General features: G+C 44.3%; 1 protein-coding gene across 4 annotated transcripts in view; it reads left to right on the forward strand.

Annotated features, from left to right (window-relative positions):
- Window positions 1-14,424, forward strand: part of LOC138268720 (protein mono-ADP-ribosyltransferase TIPARP-like) — a 62,105-nt gene extending 47,681 nt beyond the window's left edge. For all 4 annotated transcript variants that reach the window (XM_069218652.1, XM_069218651.1, XM_069218654.1 and 1 more), the window contains 4 exons: window positions 435-597; window positions 4,433-4,620; window positions 5,848-6,111; window positions 11,923-14,424. In XM_069218652.1, coding sequence (XP_069074753.1) covers window positions 435-597; window positions 4,433-4,620; window positions 5,848-6,111; window positions 11,923-12,373 — 1,066 coding nt within the window. In that variant the 3' untranslated portion in view covers window positions 12,374-14,424. The remainder of the gene's footprint in view (window positions 1-434; window positions 598-4,432; window positions 4,621-5,847; window positions 6,112-11,922) is intronic.
- Window positions 14,425-17,646: the final 3,222 nt, after the last annotated feature.

A 17,646-nucleotide genomic window follows, 5' to 3' on the forward strand; every position in this document is an offset into this window, starting at 1 on the left:
TTTTTGTCAAAGATGAGCTATTATCGTCGTTATCCTCCATGTATGAGGGAATCATATAAAACTTGTGAGTCTGAGAAATGTGCCATGTTTGACAAGGAAACATTACACATCTCTAGCAATGGTGTCCACATATTTACAAGCTTAGGCTAATTCTTAGCAGGAGAGGGATTACTCCAGGACATAGCTCTGCAAAGGTGTGTCTAAGGCTAGGCTCAGCAGTGATACTAATATCAATATATTGCCCCAGGTCAACTTTGCTCCTCTGTGTACCTTCTTTGACGTTAACCATGGCCTTTGGTTGCAATAAAACTGTGGATATACATGAACTCTGATTGGAAAAGTTCCAGGTACCTCTTGCTTTCAGAAAGGCTGTTATGTTTCTCTGGCTCCTCCTCATACTCCTTGTGGTCTCTTGACGTTTGCGTATTTCACAGGGGCGTCAGATTCGTCATTGACCTGCACTCTATGCTCATCTGGTACAGCAGTGTCTTCAACCGTGTGCGGCGACTGAGCACTTCTGCTGATCCCAATGTGTCCTTTCACACTGTCTACAAGTACTACTACAAGGAAGCGTTGGACTGGTTTGAATGCTCACCGGTGAGTGTTGCTTTAATGGCGTATTCCTTACCTCTTTTCATTCTGTAAAGAAATCCTTGAAAGCAGGGAAAATTGGCAGTTAATATTGAAGGAGTGCCGCTTAGGTTGCGTTTTATAGCCAGTTTGTTGTACAACACAGCCTTTGCCATGGAAGTGACTTTTTGTTGCCAAGACCGTGGTATGTTAACACTAGGCACCTCCATCAGAAGGTGATGGTGATGTTTTTCATAACAAAAACCTCATGCAAATAAAAAATTGACACAAAGTACTTTTCTCGAACAATGACTGTATTACTGCAATAATGGTGAAGGAATAGACAGTGTTATCATTTTATTTCACTTCACGTCCACTAGCAGACCCTGCTCCACATCCCCCAACTTATGGCCCATTTGCAGTCTCAAGGTGCAAAGGAAGGTGGGGAGACTCTTCTGCAAAAAGACTAGAAGGAAGGAAACCGAGCAGGATCTACCAAATTGTAGCAACAATTAAAATGTCAGTGTAAAGTACTTCGTTGGTGTGAACAATGAGGTTTACATTGCAGCAAGTTTTGACTGCCGACCATAGCTTCTCACTTCCCATAATTACATGTGAGAATTCCATAGCCCGGCTGCCTTCTGCACAGTCCACACTGTTGAGAATAGGCAGAAGTACCAATTGACCCTGCAGCATTTTTTTACAAACACCAAAGGGGAACAAAAGAAACTAAGACCCACAGCTAAGGGAAGTTGGTGCTCCAAGACGGAATGAATACTAGAAACTGAGGGCATGATTTACAAAGAGCCTCCGCAGTCATGGTGGAGTCGCCACATTCGTGGCAGAATCTCTGCAATGAGATTTCTTTGGGACGATGTTTTGTGAATCGAGTCCTGAGTGTATGACATTGGCAGTACATAAATATAATATTTATGAAATCAAAAGTTTTATTTTGCCTTTGGAGATGCCAGATGATGCAGCGCAGAGCCTCTCAGCATCCTTCATATCTCTTCCCGGTTCTTGTACAGGGAGTGCAGAATTATTAGGCAAATGAGTATTTTGACCACATCATCCTCTTTATGCATGTTGTCTTACTCCAAGCTGTATAGGCTCGAAAGCCTACTACCAATTAAGCATATTAGGTGATGTGCATCTCTGTAATGAGAAGGGGTGTGGTCTAATGACATCAACACCCTATATCAGGTGTGCATAATTATTAGGCAACTTCCTTTCCTTTGGCAAAATGGGTCAAAAGAAGGACTTGACAGGCTCCGAAAAGTCAAAAATAGTGAGATATCTTGCAGAGGGATGCAGCACTCTTAAAATTGCAAAGCTTCTGAAGCGTGATCATCGAACAATCAAGTGTTTCATTCAAAATAGTCAACAGGGTCGCAAGAAGCGTGTGGAAAAACCAAGGCGCAAAATAACTGCCCATGAACTGAGAAAAGTCAAGCGTGCAGCTGCCACGATGCCACTTGCCACCAGTTTGGCCATATTTCAGAGCTGCAACATCACTGGAGTGCCCAAAAGCACAAGGTGTGCAATACTCAGAGACATGGCCAAGGTAAGAAAGGCTGAAAGACGACCACCACTGAACAAGACACACAAGCTGAAACGTCAAGACTGGGCCAAGAAATATCTCAAGACTGATTTTCTAAGGTTTTATGGACTGATGAAATGAGAGTGAGTCTTGATGGGCCCGTGGCTGGATTGGTAAAGGGCAGAGAGCTCCAGTCCGACTCAGACGCCAGCAAGGTGGAGGTGGAGTACTGGTTTGGGCTGGTATCATCAAAGATGAGCTTGTGGGGCCTTTTCGGGTTGAGGATGGAGTCAAGCTCAACTCCCAGTCCTACTGCCAGTTCCTGGAAGACACCTTCTTCAAGCAGTGGTACAGGAAGAAGTCTGCATCCTTCAAGAAAAACATGATTTTCATGCAGGACAATGCTCCATCACACGCGTCCAAGTACTCCACAGCGTGGCTGGCAAGAAAGGGTATAAAAGAAGGAAATCTAATGACATGGCCTCCTTGTTCACCTGATCTGAACCCCATTGAGAACCTGTGGTCCATCATCAAATGTGAGATTTACAAGGAGGGAAAACAGTACACATCTCTGAACAGTGTCTGGGAGGCTGTGGTTGCTGCTGCACGCAATGTTGATGGTGAACAGATCAAAACACTGACAGAATCCATGGATGGCAGGCTTTTGAGTGTCCTTGCAAAGAAAGGTGGCTATATTGGTCACTGATTTGTTTTTGTTTTGTTTTTGAATGTCAGAAATGTATATTTGTGAATGTTGAGATGTTATATTGGTTTCACTGGTAATAATAAATAATTGAAATGGGTATATATTTTTTTTGTTGTTAAGTTGCCTAATAATTATGCACAGTAATAGTCACCTGCACACACAGATATCCCCCTAACATAGCTAAAACTAAAAACAAACTAAAAACTACTTCCAAAAATATTCAGCTTTGATATTAATGAGTTTTTTGGGTTCATTGAGAACATGGTTGTTGTTCAATAATAAAATTAATCCTCAAAAATACAACTTGCCTAATAATTCTGCACTCCCTGTATATGCTACTTCCTGCACCGTTCTCCCTTTGACTCTTCAAATGGACGAGCACCAGGCAGCCATTGCAAATAAGGACTGGGTGCTACCGTGGATTAGGTTATATTTGGAGAATGTACATGTTACAAACAAATATTTGACAGCAGGCAAACTATAAACACAGTCCAAGAAGGCAGCATAAGTCTAATTCCTGGGAGACAGCCCACACAGTGTCTCCCTTCTATACCCACTGTGTACCATTGGGACAAACCATGTTTGAAGCAACCAACGATTCTCCACTTATCATCATAACATGCAGCAACACATCTTATCAAATGTGTTTCATGGCCTGGAAGCTCATTCTAGGCGAATCATTTAGAATCTGGCTTTAGCTCCAGCATTCGGGGACGTGTATGTTAGTTTATTCTGTGAGCAGGAGGCGCCTTTGCACCGGGCAGATTCTCATTTCTGTTTTTCTTCCCTGGACCTCCACTTCCTTACATATGGGGGGCTTAGAACGCCACGCTATGGAAGTGATGTGAGTCGTTGCTGAGCTGCCACAGACCCTAAAAATCAGTTTCTTTATCAACCTGGCCACCAAGTAGCGGTCACTGTGGTCTGCAGTGCATACCCTTTCCCACTAATTGAGACGCTTACAACCGCAGCAGTTTCTTCAGATGAAAATGCCTTCAGTGAAAAGTGCACGTATTGTAATGAAAAATCTTCTAAGTTCTGTGTTTTTTGTAGCATTGCAGTCCAGTTTCCCAGAAAGTTTATTTCTACTGAAGTACCTTGGTAAAAACATCTTCAAATGTTCATAGTCCCGAACAAGTAGAAGATTGTAGGTAACAGAAATCCAACTTGACTGCTGTTATTTTATAATCAGATCGTTTGTACACTGTTAAAACAAAGTTAATAGCGCTTTCCTATACTACCATAATTAATTTTTAATAATCCATGTTTCCCCCAGGCTTCTGGCTGCACTTCTGCACAAGCACTTTTAAAATCACATTATCCATTTGAAGGTGCAGGTGTGGAAAGAATTCCTTCACTTCAGCCTGTATCTGCTCTATGTAGAACTGCAGCAGGAACTGTAGGCAAAGTTTTAGCAGGCTTGTATGGCAGTTTAGAGTAAAAAATGGTTAGCTGTTTATTGTAACAGAAGTCCAGTTAGCAGTACTTCAGCCTCCGCAGGGATCAGAAATGAAGGATGCTCAGAGTGAAAGCAAACGTTTAGAGCATGGCAAAAGAATGGATTTCCCTACACTATCCAGCTGCGAAGTGATTTACTTTTTTGCCTCGTTCCTCAGGTTTTTGTGCAGAACATTGAAGAGGCCCTGCGGAACGGAGTGCGAGAGGCCCACTGCCGGACGCTTCAGTACCAGTACATCATGGATCTTTTAGCCGGCTACCAGCAGAACCTTGTCACTGGCACCAAAAGGCAAATTTGCTCTCGCCCTGTCTTCCGCTCACCTGTTATGCTGCTTCCACAGCTTCGGTAAATTGAGTACCACTTTACTTTTCCCTCATTGTACACACTGCCCTCTATTTGTCGCCCGTCTACAGACCGCTTCAACTGTCGGGCAAGAGATATCGTCCCCAGGCAACACACACCTGCAGTTCCATCTACTGAATGGGTTTTACAACATCCCCATTCAGTCGTTGGCTACTCTGGCTGTAGGTAGTGGCTAGCAGGGTAGTCAGTCAAAGTTGGTATCTGCTCACAACTTGTAACGCATGCAAACAGCCTAAAAAAGTAGTGACTCCTCATTCTGTCTCTCTCTCTCGCGCTCTCTTTCTACCCCTCTGTACCCTCTATCTTCTCAAATTCATCTCTTCTCCATTTAGTCTGTTGCTCTTTAGTGTTCTCCTGCACATGCCTTTCCCTTTCCCTATGTTTTTTTAAAAACGTTTTTTTTAGTTTGCTGGCTCTGCACCTGCTAGGTGCTACCAGAACGTTTGCTTCCCTTTTTGCACTCCTGAACAAATCAGTTTTTTTATTTTATTATTCTCAAATGTCCATGTTGGACCATAAAAAAGGCTGCTAGTGGATCATGCACATATGCACGCTTGCAAGCACAGATAGGCCATCTTGGAATTATTTTCTTAAAGTGCCATTCCACGATCTCCGCCATGTGCTCACACATGCCGGGGTCATTATGCACCGTCTGCCCTTGCATTTGTATATATTTTTTTTACTTTACCATTCCAGCTTTTTTTTACACTGACGTAACTATAAGTAATAAAATACATGGAAGTCCAATGTGAGCAACCATTGGCAAACCCTTTAATGTGAAAATCGTCCTGTTAGGGCAAAACGTATTGGCTTGCTAGTGTGCCTTTATCTATTTATTTTTGCTGTATATTCTCCTTCATTGACTCTCCTTACTTATCATCTCTGGTTATTACCCTAATGACAACACACACCCTCTGGGGGGATAAATTCTTCCAAGTTTGTTTTTTTTGTTTCTTGCATGTCATGCCTAAGATGGAACTTCTTTTGTGTCATGTAGGTGTCTGCATCTCAGGTTTCTTTATTATTTAAAGTCAGTAACTGGAATGAACCTCATTTATCTGGGTGACTAACTCTCGGTGGGATTCCTTTTTGTATACTTTTTACTTCAGAAATGACTGTCATCAGATTGTGGTGGCAGAGTAGCTTGCACGCTGGCATCTGGGTATCCCAATTCATATATTACTCTTTCACTCCCATTCCTTGCTTTAGCACCTTGTATGGCACAGACTGCCTGGAGAACTGCGCCTTACCTGCGCCACAGGCCTCGAGCACCTCCTGTGTTTACCAGCCTTACCCCGAGACATGGCTTGAGGTTGACACCATGAAAGATTTCACCCAGGTCCCTATGTCCTTTGAAGACCGAGGCTACCGGCTCATCTACAGCTTCTTCCACAAGACTATGCCAGAGTCGAAGTACATGATCGTCAGCATCCAACGAGTACAGAACTGCTTCCTGTGGGACAAGTACAAACGGTGAGTGAAAGGGCAAGCCCACTGGGCCCACTCACATAAGATACATTCTCTTGCCACAGTTGTAATTGCTTCTATCCTTATTGCGTTTGTCTTGATACTTGGAGGTAGACCCGTGCTTGGAAATTAAGTCCCGCTTGAAAGCGAATGGAAACTTGTAATTGATAAAAAGCTTGTCAGTAGTAAAGGAGGCATCTTACAGCTGGGAAATGTGTGCCTGTGGGAGGGCATGATGCTTTGTTTGACTGATATTGGGTACCAGTGCGATGGGAGACAATGCACTATCTCCGATATTAAATACCATTGGAGGGGAACTTACACGGCGTTTCTGATATTGGGTACTGCAGGAAGGAGACATGATGCCCCGCTAGGAGAGGTAATAGTGCAGCAGTTCTGGTATTATTGTGTCTCTTGGCTGGAAGACAGAGGTGGAATAGGCATGTGGTGCTCTTTTCAACTGGGAATGTAGTGCACCTTCCAGAGTGCACACTTGGAATATGAAATAATGCAGTGCACTGTTTTAAGGTAGAGAAGGAGTGGTTGACGCATCTAATTGTATTTTGATGGGGGGCGTTTGTGATCTTCATCCCTTTAGAGTGCATACCATGGGAGGGAGAAGGAAAGACCAGGCTGTAGATAGTGTGCGAGTGCAGTCCTGAAGGCCATACATGGGATGAGCAGTTAATGGCGTCCAGCTAACTTTTAGTGTGGAACAGCCGACATCAAGATTCACTTGTCATAAGCCTCTATGAACAGGACAATTTTCAGATTTCTGTAGAATATCAGAAGTAGTTACTCGAGGGACAAGATGGAGATGCCTCCAGTCTATAATCTGGAATTCCTCACCTGTATCCTTCGTACACAGGTGACGTTCTGGTATTCTTCGCAATTTCGAAAATTCACCTGCTCCTTCTGGTTACAACCCAAGCTGTAGAAGGAGAATTCCAGAGGGTAGAGGTTATATGGACTTATCCCCAATTCTATTTACCTGGCTGGACGAGTAGTGGGCTCAAAGAAGCTGACGAAAGGCATCTGGTTGGCTGATATTTTTGGAAAACATTACCATGGTAGGAGGAAGTGTGTGCACAAAAAGCCTGGGGCACACTGAAGCATATGCTTCCAGTGTCGGAAACAACAGCAAAGCCTTACCGTCTAAGGTAGTGTGTTTGGAACAGCACAGAGAGCGTGATTCCTGCATAATTCTGGGCCGCTTGTATGTGGGATGTTTTCAATGAAGAGGCTGGCATAAATTGGATTGCAGTTGTGAATTGCGGGAATAATCTGATGAGATGGGAGTATGTGATGTTGTGTCCTCTTATTGGGTGACCGCATAGCATCTACAACTTGTGTAACTTTGTTGCACTTTGTACAGACTATGATCTGTGCCTGTGATTCATCCAATAGAGGTTCTCCAATGTGGATTTCTCCTCTTAAAATATTTGTGATGTGGGTTCTCCGTGGGTGTGCTTTGGTTGCACTGAGGTGTTCCATGAGGGTCTTGCAACCTTCCAATCTAACCAGTGTGTCATTGCAGTGAGTAGTGAGGTTGCCTCCACTTGATGGCTTGCGGTGGAAATTATCGTCTTGTGACAATCCGCCTAACCCATATCAGCTGCCATTCCCCTGATGCAAATTCGGTGCAATTATCTTCCTGCGGGTACTGTGTTGTACTCTTCTACTGACTGTAACCAGCGCAACTGACTGTAGAACCCTTTTTGTGATAGCTGGTCTAATCCAGTTGGTGGAGATTCAGATGGTGGGTTAGTATGTAGTGATATAGACTGGAATCCTGAAGTTCTGTTTGATAGGTAGGTAGTTCCAGGCTATTATTGGAGACCTGAAATGTATTATTTTACACTGGCCCTGTCCTGTCACTTGTCCCCGTTGAGTGTATTTTATATCCTAGAATTATCTGTGGGGAGCAGGGGTGAAGTGAACCACCATGCTCTGTATATGGTGTTTTGTACTTTTGGGTTCTATGGTTGCTTTTCTTCGGGAATTCAAGATAGGAAGGAGTCGGGCCTTAAAAGTTTCCCAAGGCTAATTGGCTAATGAAAGGTAGGGGTGGTGGCTTAGCACTTTTCAAGACCACAGTCTTTGAGGAGGAGGGTTCCCATATTTCAGGCTAGATCTATGCCCAGTCTGTCTTCACCGATGTGAGCCCTTTCCTTATTGTGCAGTTGACCTACTTGTAAAGGTGAAGCAGAGAAAAGGATTTGAAATATTAATCTATGGATTTAGGCTGAGAGACTTCCTGTTTAGGCTTCAGGTGTGTATGTTTCGCTGAGATGAGGATTGTTTTGGGAATACGCTATAGTGCTATGATGGCATTGTTTTGTGTAGAGGATATGCTGCCTCACTGGTGTGGTGTGGAGAGATGTAGTAGGGCCTCTTCTGTAGGTTAGAAGGATGTATCTTCTGCCTGTGTGGTTTGTTGAGAGGACCCTAGGGTACTGAGGTGATTTGTGGCCTTGTGTATTGATGTATGGGCTTTTGTGGTGATTGCCTGGTGCATGTGTAAAAGACGTAGCTAAAGGAGAGTTCTGGTGTAGGTGGTTGTTACTTGGAAGAGTTAGTGGACTGGCTACTGGGAAGGGCAGGTGTAACGATGATACTTTTAACTATCATGTGGTTAACTGACTGAGAGTGGCAAGTTATAGTTCGTGTTGTCCGTTTAGCAAGTTGAAAAGAGTATGTAATGATATCACTACTTATAAAAATTTGAAGGTGGTGGATAAATTGTAAATGAAAGTAATAACTATAACTGTACAATGTTTAAAGCTTGTGTAGTTTAAACTTGGTTTGTATAGGAAAATACATTTTCCTAACTATAACTAAGCTTTAACCTATGTTTTTTTTCATTGAATTTCAAAAAAAATATTTTTATTTTTTGTAAAAACTTTTTTTTAAATAAAATGTGTGTCCTATCGTAGAGTCCAATGTCGCAAGTGGAGATTTATGTGGAGTGTCATACAATACGGTTGAGGATGGGGTTGTAAAGTCTATTGTTTTAGAGTGGAGTGCTGTAGATTGGAATAGAACAGAGTGTTGTAGTGTATCGTACAGTGTAGTAAAGTGTCATAGTGTAGAGGCATGGTGTCTCCTATAGTAGAGTCAAGTATTGTACACTGGAGCAGCGCCTAGAACAGTGGAACGGCATGTGGTACTGTGGTAGTAGGGAGAAGTAGAGTCAGAGTGAAGTATCTTCAAGTGGAGTGTCGTAGAGTACAATGGAGGAGTCTCGTAGAATGATGCCTCATATAGTGGAGTAGTGTATAGTAGGGAGAAGTTGAGTGGCGTGTCGTTGTTTCATACAGTGTAGTATAGAGGCACAGAGTGGAGTATAGTGGCATAGTGTGTAGTACAGAGTTGTAGAGTGGAGTTGCATACAGTGGACTACAGGTCCAGACTGTGGAGTGGCGTAGAGTGGAGTAAACTGGAGTGGGGTACTGTAGAGAGGAGTAAAGTGTCACAGAGTGGAGTGGCATGTCGTATACTGTAATAGAGTGCAACAGTCTGGAGTGGCGTAGCATACAGTCTATGAAAAGTGCCATAAATTGGATTACTGTGTTGTACAGTAGAGTGTAGTGGGGTGTCGTACAGTATTGGAAAGTGATGTAGACTACAATAGAGTAAAACAGCATACAGTTTAGTTGATTTTGTGGAGTACAGGTTAAATTACAGTGTTAAGTACAATGGCATGGAGTGGCGTAGAGTGGAGTAAAGAGGGGTTCAGTGGCATACAAAGAGTTGCGTACAGTGTTGATTGGTGGGTTTAGAGTATCAAGGAGTGTTGTACAGTGTTGTACAGTACAGCGGTGTGAAAGGGTATAATCTCCATCTCTGGTAACCTTAACTATAACTACAGAGTGTTATATATAGATATGTTGATCACTACGGTCTAGTATTGATGTGCTATATATAGTTGATTGTCTTATGTCCACCTTGAAGAAGGTGGAACTTTTATTGGCAAATATGTGTCTACGAAGAACATATGCTTTTCATGGTACCAAGTGGTGCGCAGGACTGTGGATGTAGAATGAAGAGCTTGGGTGCATGGATAGTAGCAGTGAGCGCTGTATAAAGACTATGGCCCTCATTATAACTTTGGCGGTCTTTTTCAAAGACTGCCAAAGCCACAGGTGCCAGAAGACTGCAACCATATTATGAGTACTGCTGGATTTTCACCACATTGTGGGTGGAAATCCAGCAGTGGTTGTGCTGGCGGGCAGCGGCGCTTAGGCGGTTCCACCACCGGCCCTGCCCTGCCAATAGGACACCTCCCGCCATATTACGAGCAGTAATACGGCCTTTGGTAGTGTCCTGGTGGTGGGGCGCTGCCGGTGGTGGAACTTCCCAAGCACCGCTGCCCGCCAGCACAACCACTGCTGACCTCCTCGCTAGATAAGGTAAGTCAGGCATCCGATGGTGGGGGGGGGGGGGATTAGGGGTTGTTGTCTGTACATGTGTGAGTGGGTGTTTGCGTGTGCATGCGTATGTGTGTTAATGCGTGTATGAATGTTGCAGTGAATGCATGTATGAGAGTTGCAGTGAATGTGTGTATGGATGCATGTGAGTGAATGCGTGTATGTCGGTGTTGGTGAATGAGTGTGTGGTGCACATGTGTGTGTCTGTGTGCATGTACCTGGTGAGGGTGCGGGGGCTCTTGTGCTTGCTGTGGTGGGGGGAGTAGTCATCTGCCAGTGATGGGAAGAAATTCCCTGTCACCAGTAGCCTTTCTGCCAGGGTTTTTGTGGTGGTGATATCGCCACGGAAACCCTGGCTGAAAGGCGGCTCAAAATACCACCGGCAGTCTTCTGTGGACCGCCAGGTCGGAGATGCTCATCTCCAGCCTGGCAGCTCCAACCCCCCTGGCGGTATGAGTGGGGATGTTATGGGCTGGCAAAGGCCTACCCGCCACACTCATAATATGGCAGTCTTCACCGCCAGCCTGCTGGCAGTGAGACTGCCAACATGGCCCTGGTGGTCAGGAGACCGCCAGGGTCATAATAAGGGCCTATGTCTCATTAGATTATGTTAAGAGTTCCAAGTATAACAAAACCTCAAGAGTTCATACTTTATGAAAGGGGTTCAGGGGAGGCTCTGGCCACGGTAGAGAATAGACTAAAAAGCAGACAGTTGAAAGGAGAGCCCATGCCCTTGATCAGCCTAAAGTAGAAACCTAGATGCCATTTTTTTAATGCATCCATGGTTGACTCTACACCAGGAGAAATATAGCGAAGTACGTACTTTAGCCAACATTATAGGATCCAGAATGAGAGCCAGAGTGGCCATGCAGACAGTGAGGAGGAACAGGAACAGAATCTATCCCTGTGGCAGTCTCCATGAACATGGTAGCCATTTTAGGTGCCCCATGTGGTGAATGGAAAAGAACAGGAAGTCACTTAATGTGTTTGTCAGTGGAAAGGGAATTGTCTTATTACAATTACCACCAGGGCCTCTTCTGCACATGGTAAGGCCAACACTGGTAAGGCAATGTCTAGAATAGTGCTAGGGATTTTCAGAAGGGACCAGAAGATGGTATGCTTCAGTGGACCACAGAGACCTGATGATCAGGGTTATGAGAAGAGCGTGGACTGGTATCTCAAGATTAAATGCCTTTGAGTTTTGGGTAAGGCGACCTCGTCAGTATTCACGATGGTGCACTTGTACCAGGTCAGAGTTGGTTTCATTCACAAGATAATCTGCTGTACTTTTTTTTTTTTTTTTTTTTTTTTTTTTTTTTTTATTCAATGCATTGTCCACCCAAAAGGAAATCCACCACTAATTAACTAATTTTCTTTTCCTCCACAGTAAAAAAGAGCACATGTCCCGAAAACTGTCCGAACAGGAATGGCTTGTCAACGAGCGCCATCTATTCCATGGTACCTCACACTCTTCAATCGATGCCATCTGCAAACACAACTTTGATCCACGGCTCTCTGGCAAGCACGCCACCATCTACGGGCAGGGCAGCTACTTTGCCAGGAAAGCTAAGTACTCTCACCGCTATGCTCCCTGCTCGCCCAGCGGTCATCACTATGTCTTTCTCTCCAAAGTGCTGGTTGGCAAGTCCACACCTGGCATCTGTACTTTCAGGCGACCCCCTGCCCTGGTGCCAGAAGATCCCGCCAGTGACCTTTATGACTCATGCGTTGACAGCCTGCGGGACCCACAGATCTATGTGATTTTTGACAATGATCAGTGTTACCCATACTTCATCATAAAGTACGAAGAAATTAAAGACCTAGTCCTCTTGGACTGAGGTTGGACCTGGACCATTGCCCAGATCTGGGAGTACCCTGCATCAGAGTGCCCAAAATTGGGATGGTACGCCAGGAGCGGAAACGTGGAAAAAACACTCCCTTGACACCCATTCCCCTTAGGTTTGTGTTTCAAAAGAAAGTTACATTTTTGCTCACAAGCCCCATCAAGTGCTGTGAAGTTGCAAAACGTTGTAATAAAATACATTTAAAAAAATCTGTAGCTGAAATGTAAGAGGGATGGGAAAAAGTCACATTGTTTAGTGCCTTAGCCACTGGTTTTAATTTATGTATTATTAGTATGCGTGCTGAAGTAAAAATGTCTAGACACGTTTTTTGCCAAAGTGGTAGATGCTTGTTCACTACATGTTATTTTTTTGTTGTTGTTTGTTTTTTTAACCAAACTTGCAACTAGTCTGGCTGGTGTTTCTATAATAGAATACCAGGTGATGTTTATGTAATGTCTTCCAGTGCAGCCCCCACAAAGATTTAAGGCCCTACTTATTAAACATTTTCACTAAGAGCATCATAGACCAAAAACACACCCACAAGACTGTCTTGAGCCAAGATGAAACACTTCATAAATGAGGGCATTTGTCCTAATTCAAACACTCATATTAGCTAGGAAGCAGCTTCAGAAACTCGGGACAAGAGAAAAATTATCTGCTTTTGTCTCTCTTGCCTCTTAGGGCCTGTTTACGAGTTGGTTGGTGTATTCCGCCCCCTGCCTAAACCCTTGTGTATTTAGGAGTCAGAATTAAGTGTTAAATACGTCAACCGTAGATACATTTCAGCATGTCAAACCTGCCAGCATTTAACTGGGTAAAAGCATATGGTATTTACCGTATTATGCGGATTTTGCACGTTAAACTTAAAAATCGGCATTTTATTCCCCACTTACTCCTAATAGGTGTTACTTATGGCACCTGATAAATTAAGCACCCCGTGGTATCGTTATTTATCAGGTGTGATAAATAGCACTTAAAGAAGGCCTAAACCTTCTTTAACTTTCCTACGGGACTAGTAGCCAGTGATGGACTTACTGACTGATGGAGCTGCCTCTATTGACGAATGCAGTCTGTCTCACGAGCCGTTACTGGGACCTTCAGACCATCAGCAACATAGCGGTCTTCCTACAGAGCAGCAAGATGGACCGCCCCCTACCATGAAGCAGGTCTGCCCGTTTGCAAAGCAGCTGGACTGTGTGCCCCCCTGCAGGTACCATTCTGAACACTTTAACATAGGATTTTTTCTCTCTCCTGGGCACTTAGCACAGGCTCTGAGATCTGTCCTTCAGCCTTGGCAAACGTTCTCGGCTTTCTTTGTCAGCATTAACATCCATTCAGTGTGAATTCAAACCAGAAATGCCGCTGTTTAGGATCTAGGGGGCCACTGAGACATAGAAGAATTCCTCACTTCACTTAAATATCCACGGACTTGCATTTTTTCATCCCATGAATCATTGTGGTTGGAGGTTGATTGACTCTCAGTTCTTCATAATTTGACACACTTAAAAAACCACTACTCATGAAATGGCGACCCTATGAACCGCCTCGCACTCTCCTCACTTCACTGTTTCTACTCGTCACTCTTGTATTCAAACTCTTCACCCATCGTCCAGCGTTCTTACTGAGTGTCCTCTTCCTCCTCACTAGCACAGCTTATAGATAACTAGTTCCCTTCACTGCACACCTTTACACAGAGACAGGTAGTTAGAGGAATTGTTTGAATTGAGAGTATGGCTACCACGCACCTGCTGCAAATGGTTGAAAGAGGGAACTCCACAGACACTGGAGAAACTCGAGACCTGCTGTTGACCAACGATTCACCCCTTCACCCCAGTTCTCTCACGGTGCTCTGCTAAGTAAAAAGCTGGGAGGTTTTTGATAAGACCAGTTGTTACCTGCCTCTCTTGTTTTTCCAACCTCGTTAGTAGGTTTTTTTTTCCTTTCTGTATTTCAATGAAGAGAAATAAAGTTGTGGGTTTTCATTTATTAACTTGTGTCTGTCGCAAGAAAATGTGTTTGCTGAATAAAGAAATACACTTTTTTTTTAATAACGTCGCCTTGGCAGAGCTGTGATTTGTTGCACAAAAAGGCACTCTGTTCTGCTTGCAGTGGACTGATTTTTGGAGGTTGGTTCATGGCATTTGGGAAAACATGCTATTTGTTTCTGAAGCAAGCCGTCCACAAAATGCAGAACTCTTAATTGTAACTGAGAATTAATTAGCATTTGTGATGTTAAGAGCGTAAGTGATGTCACACACTTTGGCATCCAGGACAGCACAGGAGGATAGTGTTATGGGAAGATTAGGCTCGTCAGTCCAGAGAGCATGCGATGAAAGGTAGGTGGGAGCATTTTGTGCTGCTCCTGCATCCTGGAAGGGAGGCACGGCATGGTTCTTTGTGGCCGACCTAGCGCCAGTGATGGAGCCCAGAGGAGTAATATAAGGAAGGTCTGATGAGCCTTCCTTGATGAAGACATTGCCACGGAGGGCTTTTCATTTGGCCATTTGTGTGGCGAAGGGGCTGATCCCAAGCACCAGTGGTGTGACACTGGCAAAGTAGTCTGACCAGCTGGATGAGATTTTGCTTGATTACGATGATGAGGATGAAAGCCTAGAGGAAAGGGAAATTGTTTCCCTGATGCATAGGAGGACAGGCTTAGAGTGAGGAGGAATGGTATTGGTGGTAAGAGGATTTGAGAGACCAGGAGATAAAATTACTTCTTCGGTAGAGGTTGGTGTCTTGCAGGTGCAGAAAGAGCTGCCAGCTGCTGCAATGGGGCATTTAGTATCCCTGAAAAGATGCGGGCATTTGGCAGGACAACAGGCTTCAGTGCAGGCCCTGACCACATGAGCAGTTAGGAACAGCGGGAAATTGTTTTGTAAATTGGATGCGAGGTCAAGATCCAAAGGTGTGGGCAACGAGGCTGGAGGTGACAGAAACTATGTGCGGTACAAAAATATATATGTGTCAAGGTATGGGCCGAGGAGCAAGCAGTAAAAAAGGATGGCTGAAATAAGAATAAAGGGCCAGAAATTGAATAGTCGGGAGGTGTAGTGATCAACCACTAAAAAGACCAGGATAAAAAAAGAGTAAAAAGATAAAACGTAAGCAGTTGCCTTATTTGCGTTTTAAAACCGTTGGGTCACATCTTACGGCAGCCACAGAGGAAAAGATATGGAAAGGAGAGCTGTGGAGGTTTTTTAACTGCTAAAAAGGGCCAAGCAAGGGGCGAAGGACGAGGAATTTGAACTTGCAAAGAAGTCTAAGGTGCCAGTGACAGTAGGGCACTGGACAGTGACTTCTCATTTCCACTCATGTGAATTGTGAGAAACACCCAGATTGCTTTGTAGCGCTACTCAAATACATCTATATCATTCAGGAAGCTCAAATAACATTGGCTGGATAGGACTACGGTTGTTACTACAAAGATTTCCAGGCAAGTTTGGAAGAAGATGTTGAGGGGAAAATAGAGCGACTGTATTTGGGCTTATGGCTGCAAGGGATTGGCCCCAACTAGACCAGCACCCATCCTGACGACTAGTGGTTAGGCATTTGATCAGCTCTTTTAAGGGGGTCTTAGCAGGGGGTTGACAGAGGGCAGACCTGAACCTGTTTGCAACATAATAAAGGATTCTGAAATATAAATAATTGCAGATTCAAACATGATTGTTCAAAATGTGGAGGTAAGCCCCCATGTATGCATTATTGTATTCAAGGCAGGCAGAGACTAAGGAGGTCATGGTGAAGGATGGCAGCAGCAGAAGGGTGGGGAAAATGGTAATCTGGGTCCTTTGGGAAAAGGCATACGTCACTTAAGGCTTGAGCATTTACAGTTCTGGTTGCAGTTCTTTGATAACAGAAATAATACAGAGTTACTTTTGAGGGGTTTTCACTATGGATTTCGGGTAGATTATGAGAGCCTATGGGTGAAAGAGTTAAGAGACATTTTACAATCAGCAAGAGAATACCCAGATGCGATGAGGCAAAAACTGACAAAGGAGGTAAAGGATGGCAGGATATTTTAAGTAATGTCTTTTTGAAAATGTACTTATTCTATTTGCAGGCATGGTCCGAAAAAAAGAGTTGAAACTGATACAACAGTTATCCTGGCCCAAAAGCTATTCTGTTAATGATATTATACCTAAGGGGCTAATATCCAACAGGGTTGGTTTGGAAGTGCTGCTGGCTCAAGAGAAGATGGTGGGGCCAGGTACAGTTTTGACATTGATTTGGGGTGAAATACATTCTGTGATGATGGAGACGCTATGATGCAGCAGCTGGCTCTTTAATTGTGAATGCCTGTATGTCACTCACTCTCTTAGCGGAGGTAAGAGCCAGCAACAGCGCTGTCTTCCATGCAATGAACTTTAACTCCGCTCTATGAATGGGCTCAAAAGGAGGCTTCATGAGCTGCCCCAGGACCACGGTCAAGGACCTTAACTGTGGAGGTTTCTGCACTGGCAGAAAAGTACGAAACAGTCCCTTAAGGAACTGTTTCACAATTCTGGTGGAACACAATGAAACCGCCTCCTGAGATCTGCGGCATCTTGAAATTGCCGCCACGTGCACGCGGATAGAAGCGTATCAGAGTCCAGACTTCGCCAGGTGCAACAAGTACGGTAATACCTGTTCTGGAGGCGAAGAGATCTGCATCCCTTCAGCCGCGCACCACAGATAAAAACGCTTCCATTTTAGTCTGTAGGTCTTGTTGGTAGTATCCGCTCTAGCCCTGGCTAGAATCTTTCTGCATTCAGAAGAGATATTTACTTTGGAGTACTCATGGAACTCAGGAACCAGGCCGATAATTGGAGAGATGACTGGTCCGGATGTCTGACTTGGCCCTGGTGCATCGTTAATAGGGCTGGTTTCCGTTTGAGTAGCACATGTGGTCGTTCCGAGAGCATGAGGAGCTCCGTGAACCACACCTGTCTGGGCCATCTCGGTGCTATTAATAGGATGCGACAACCCTTCGCTTTCATTTTGCTGAGGATCCTCGGTACGAGTGGGATCGGATGAAAAGCGTAGGCATAAATGCCGGACCATCTTATCGAAAACGCATTCCCCCATGACCCTCTTTGGAGAAGCCAGCTTGTGCAGTAAGGGCATTTTCTGTTCTCCAATGTTGCAAACAGATCAATGTTTGGTTTGCCCCATAACTGGAATATCTGATCCAGAATCTCCTGATCCAGTTCCCACTCGTTTTAGGGAATTATTGTCCTGCTCAGAGTGTCCGCCAGTACATTGTTGTGTCCTGGGACATGTTCTGC

The sequence above is a fragment of the Pleurodeles waltl genome, chromosome 12 (assembly GCF_031143425.1).
Source record: "Pleurodeles waltl isolate 20211129_DDA chromosome 12, aPleWal1.hap1.20221129, whole genome shotgun sequence".
NCBI lineage: Eukaryota > Metazoa > Chordata > Amphibia > Caudata > Salamandridae > Pleurodeles > Pleurodeles waltl.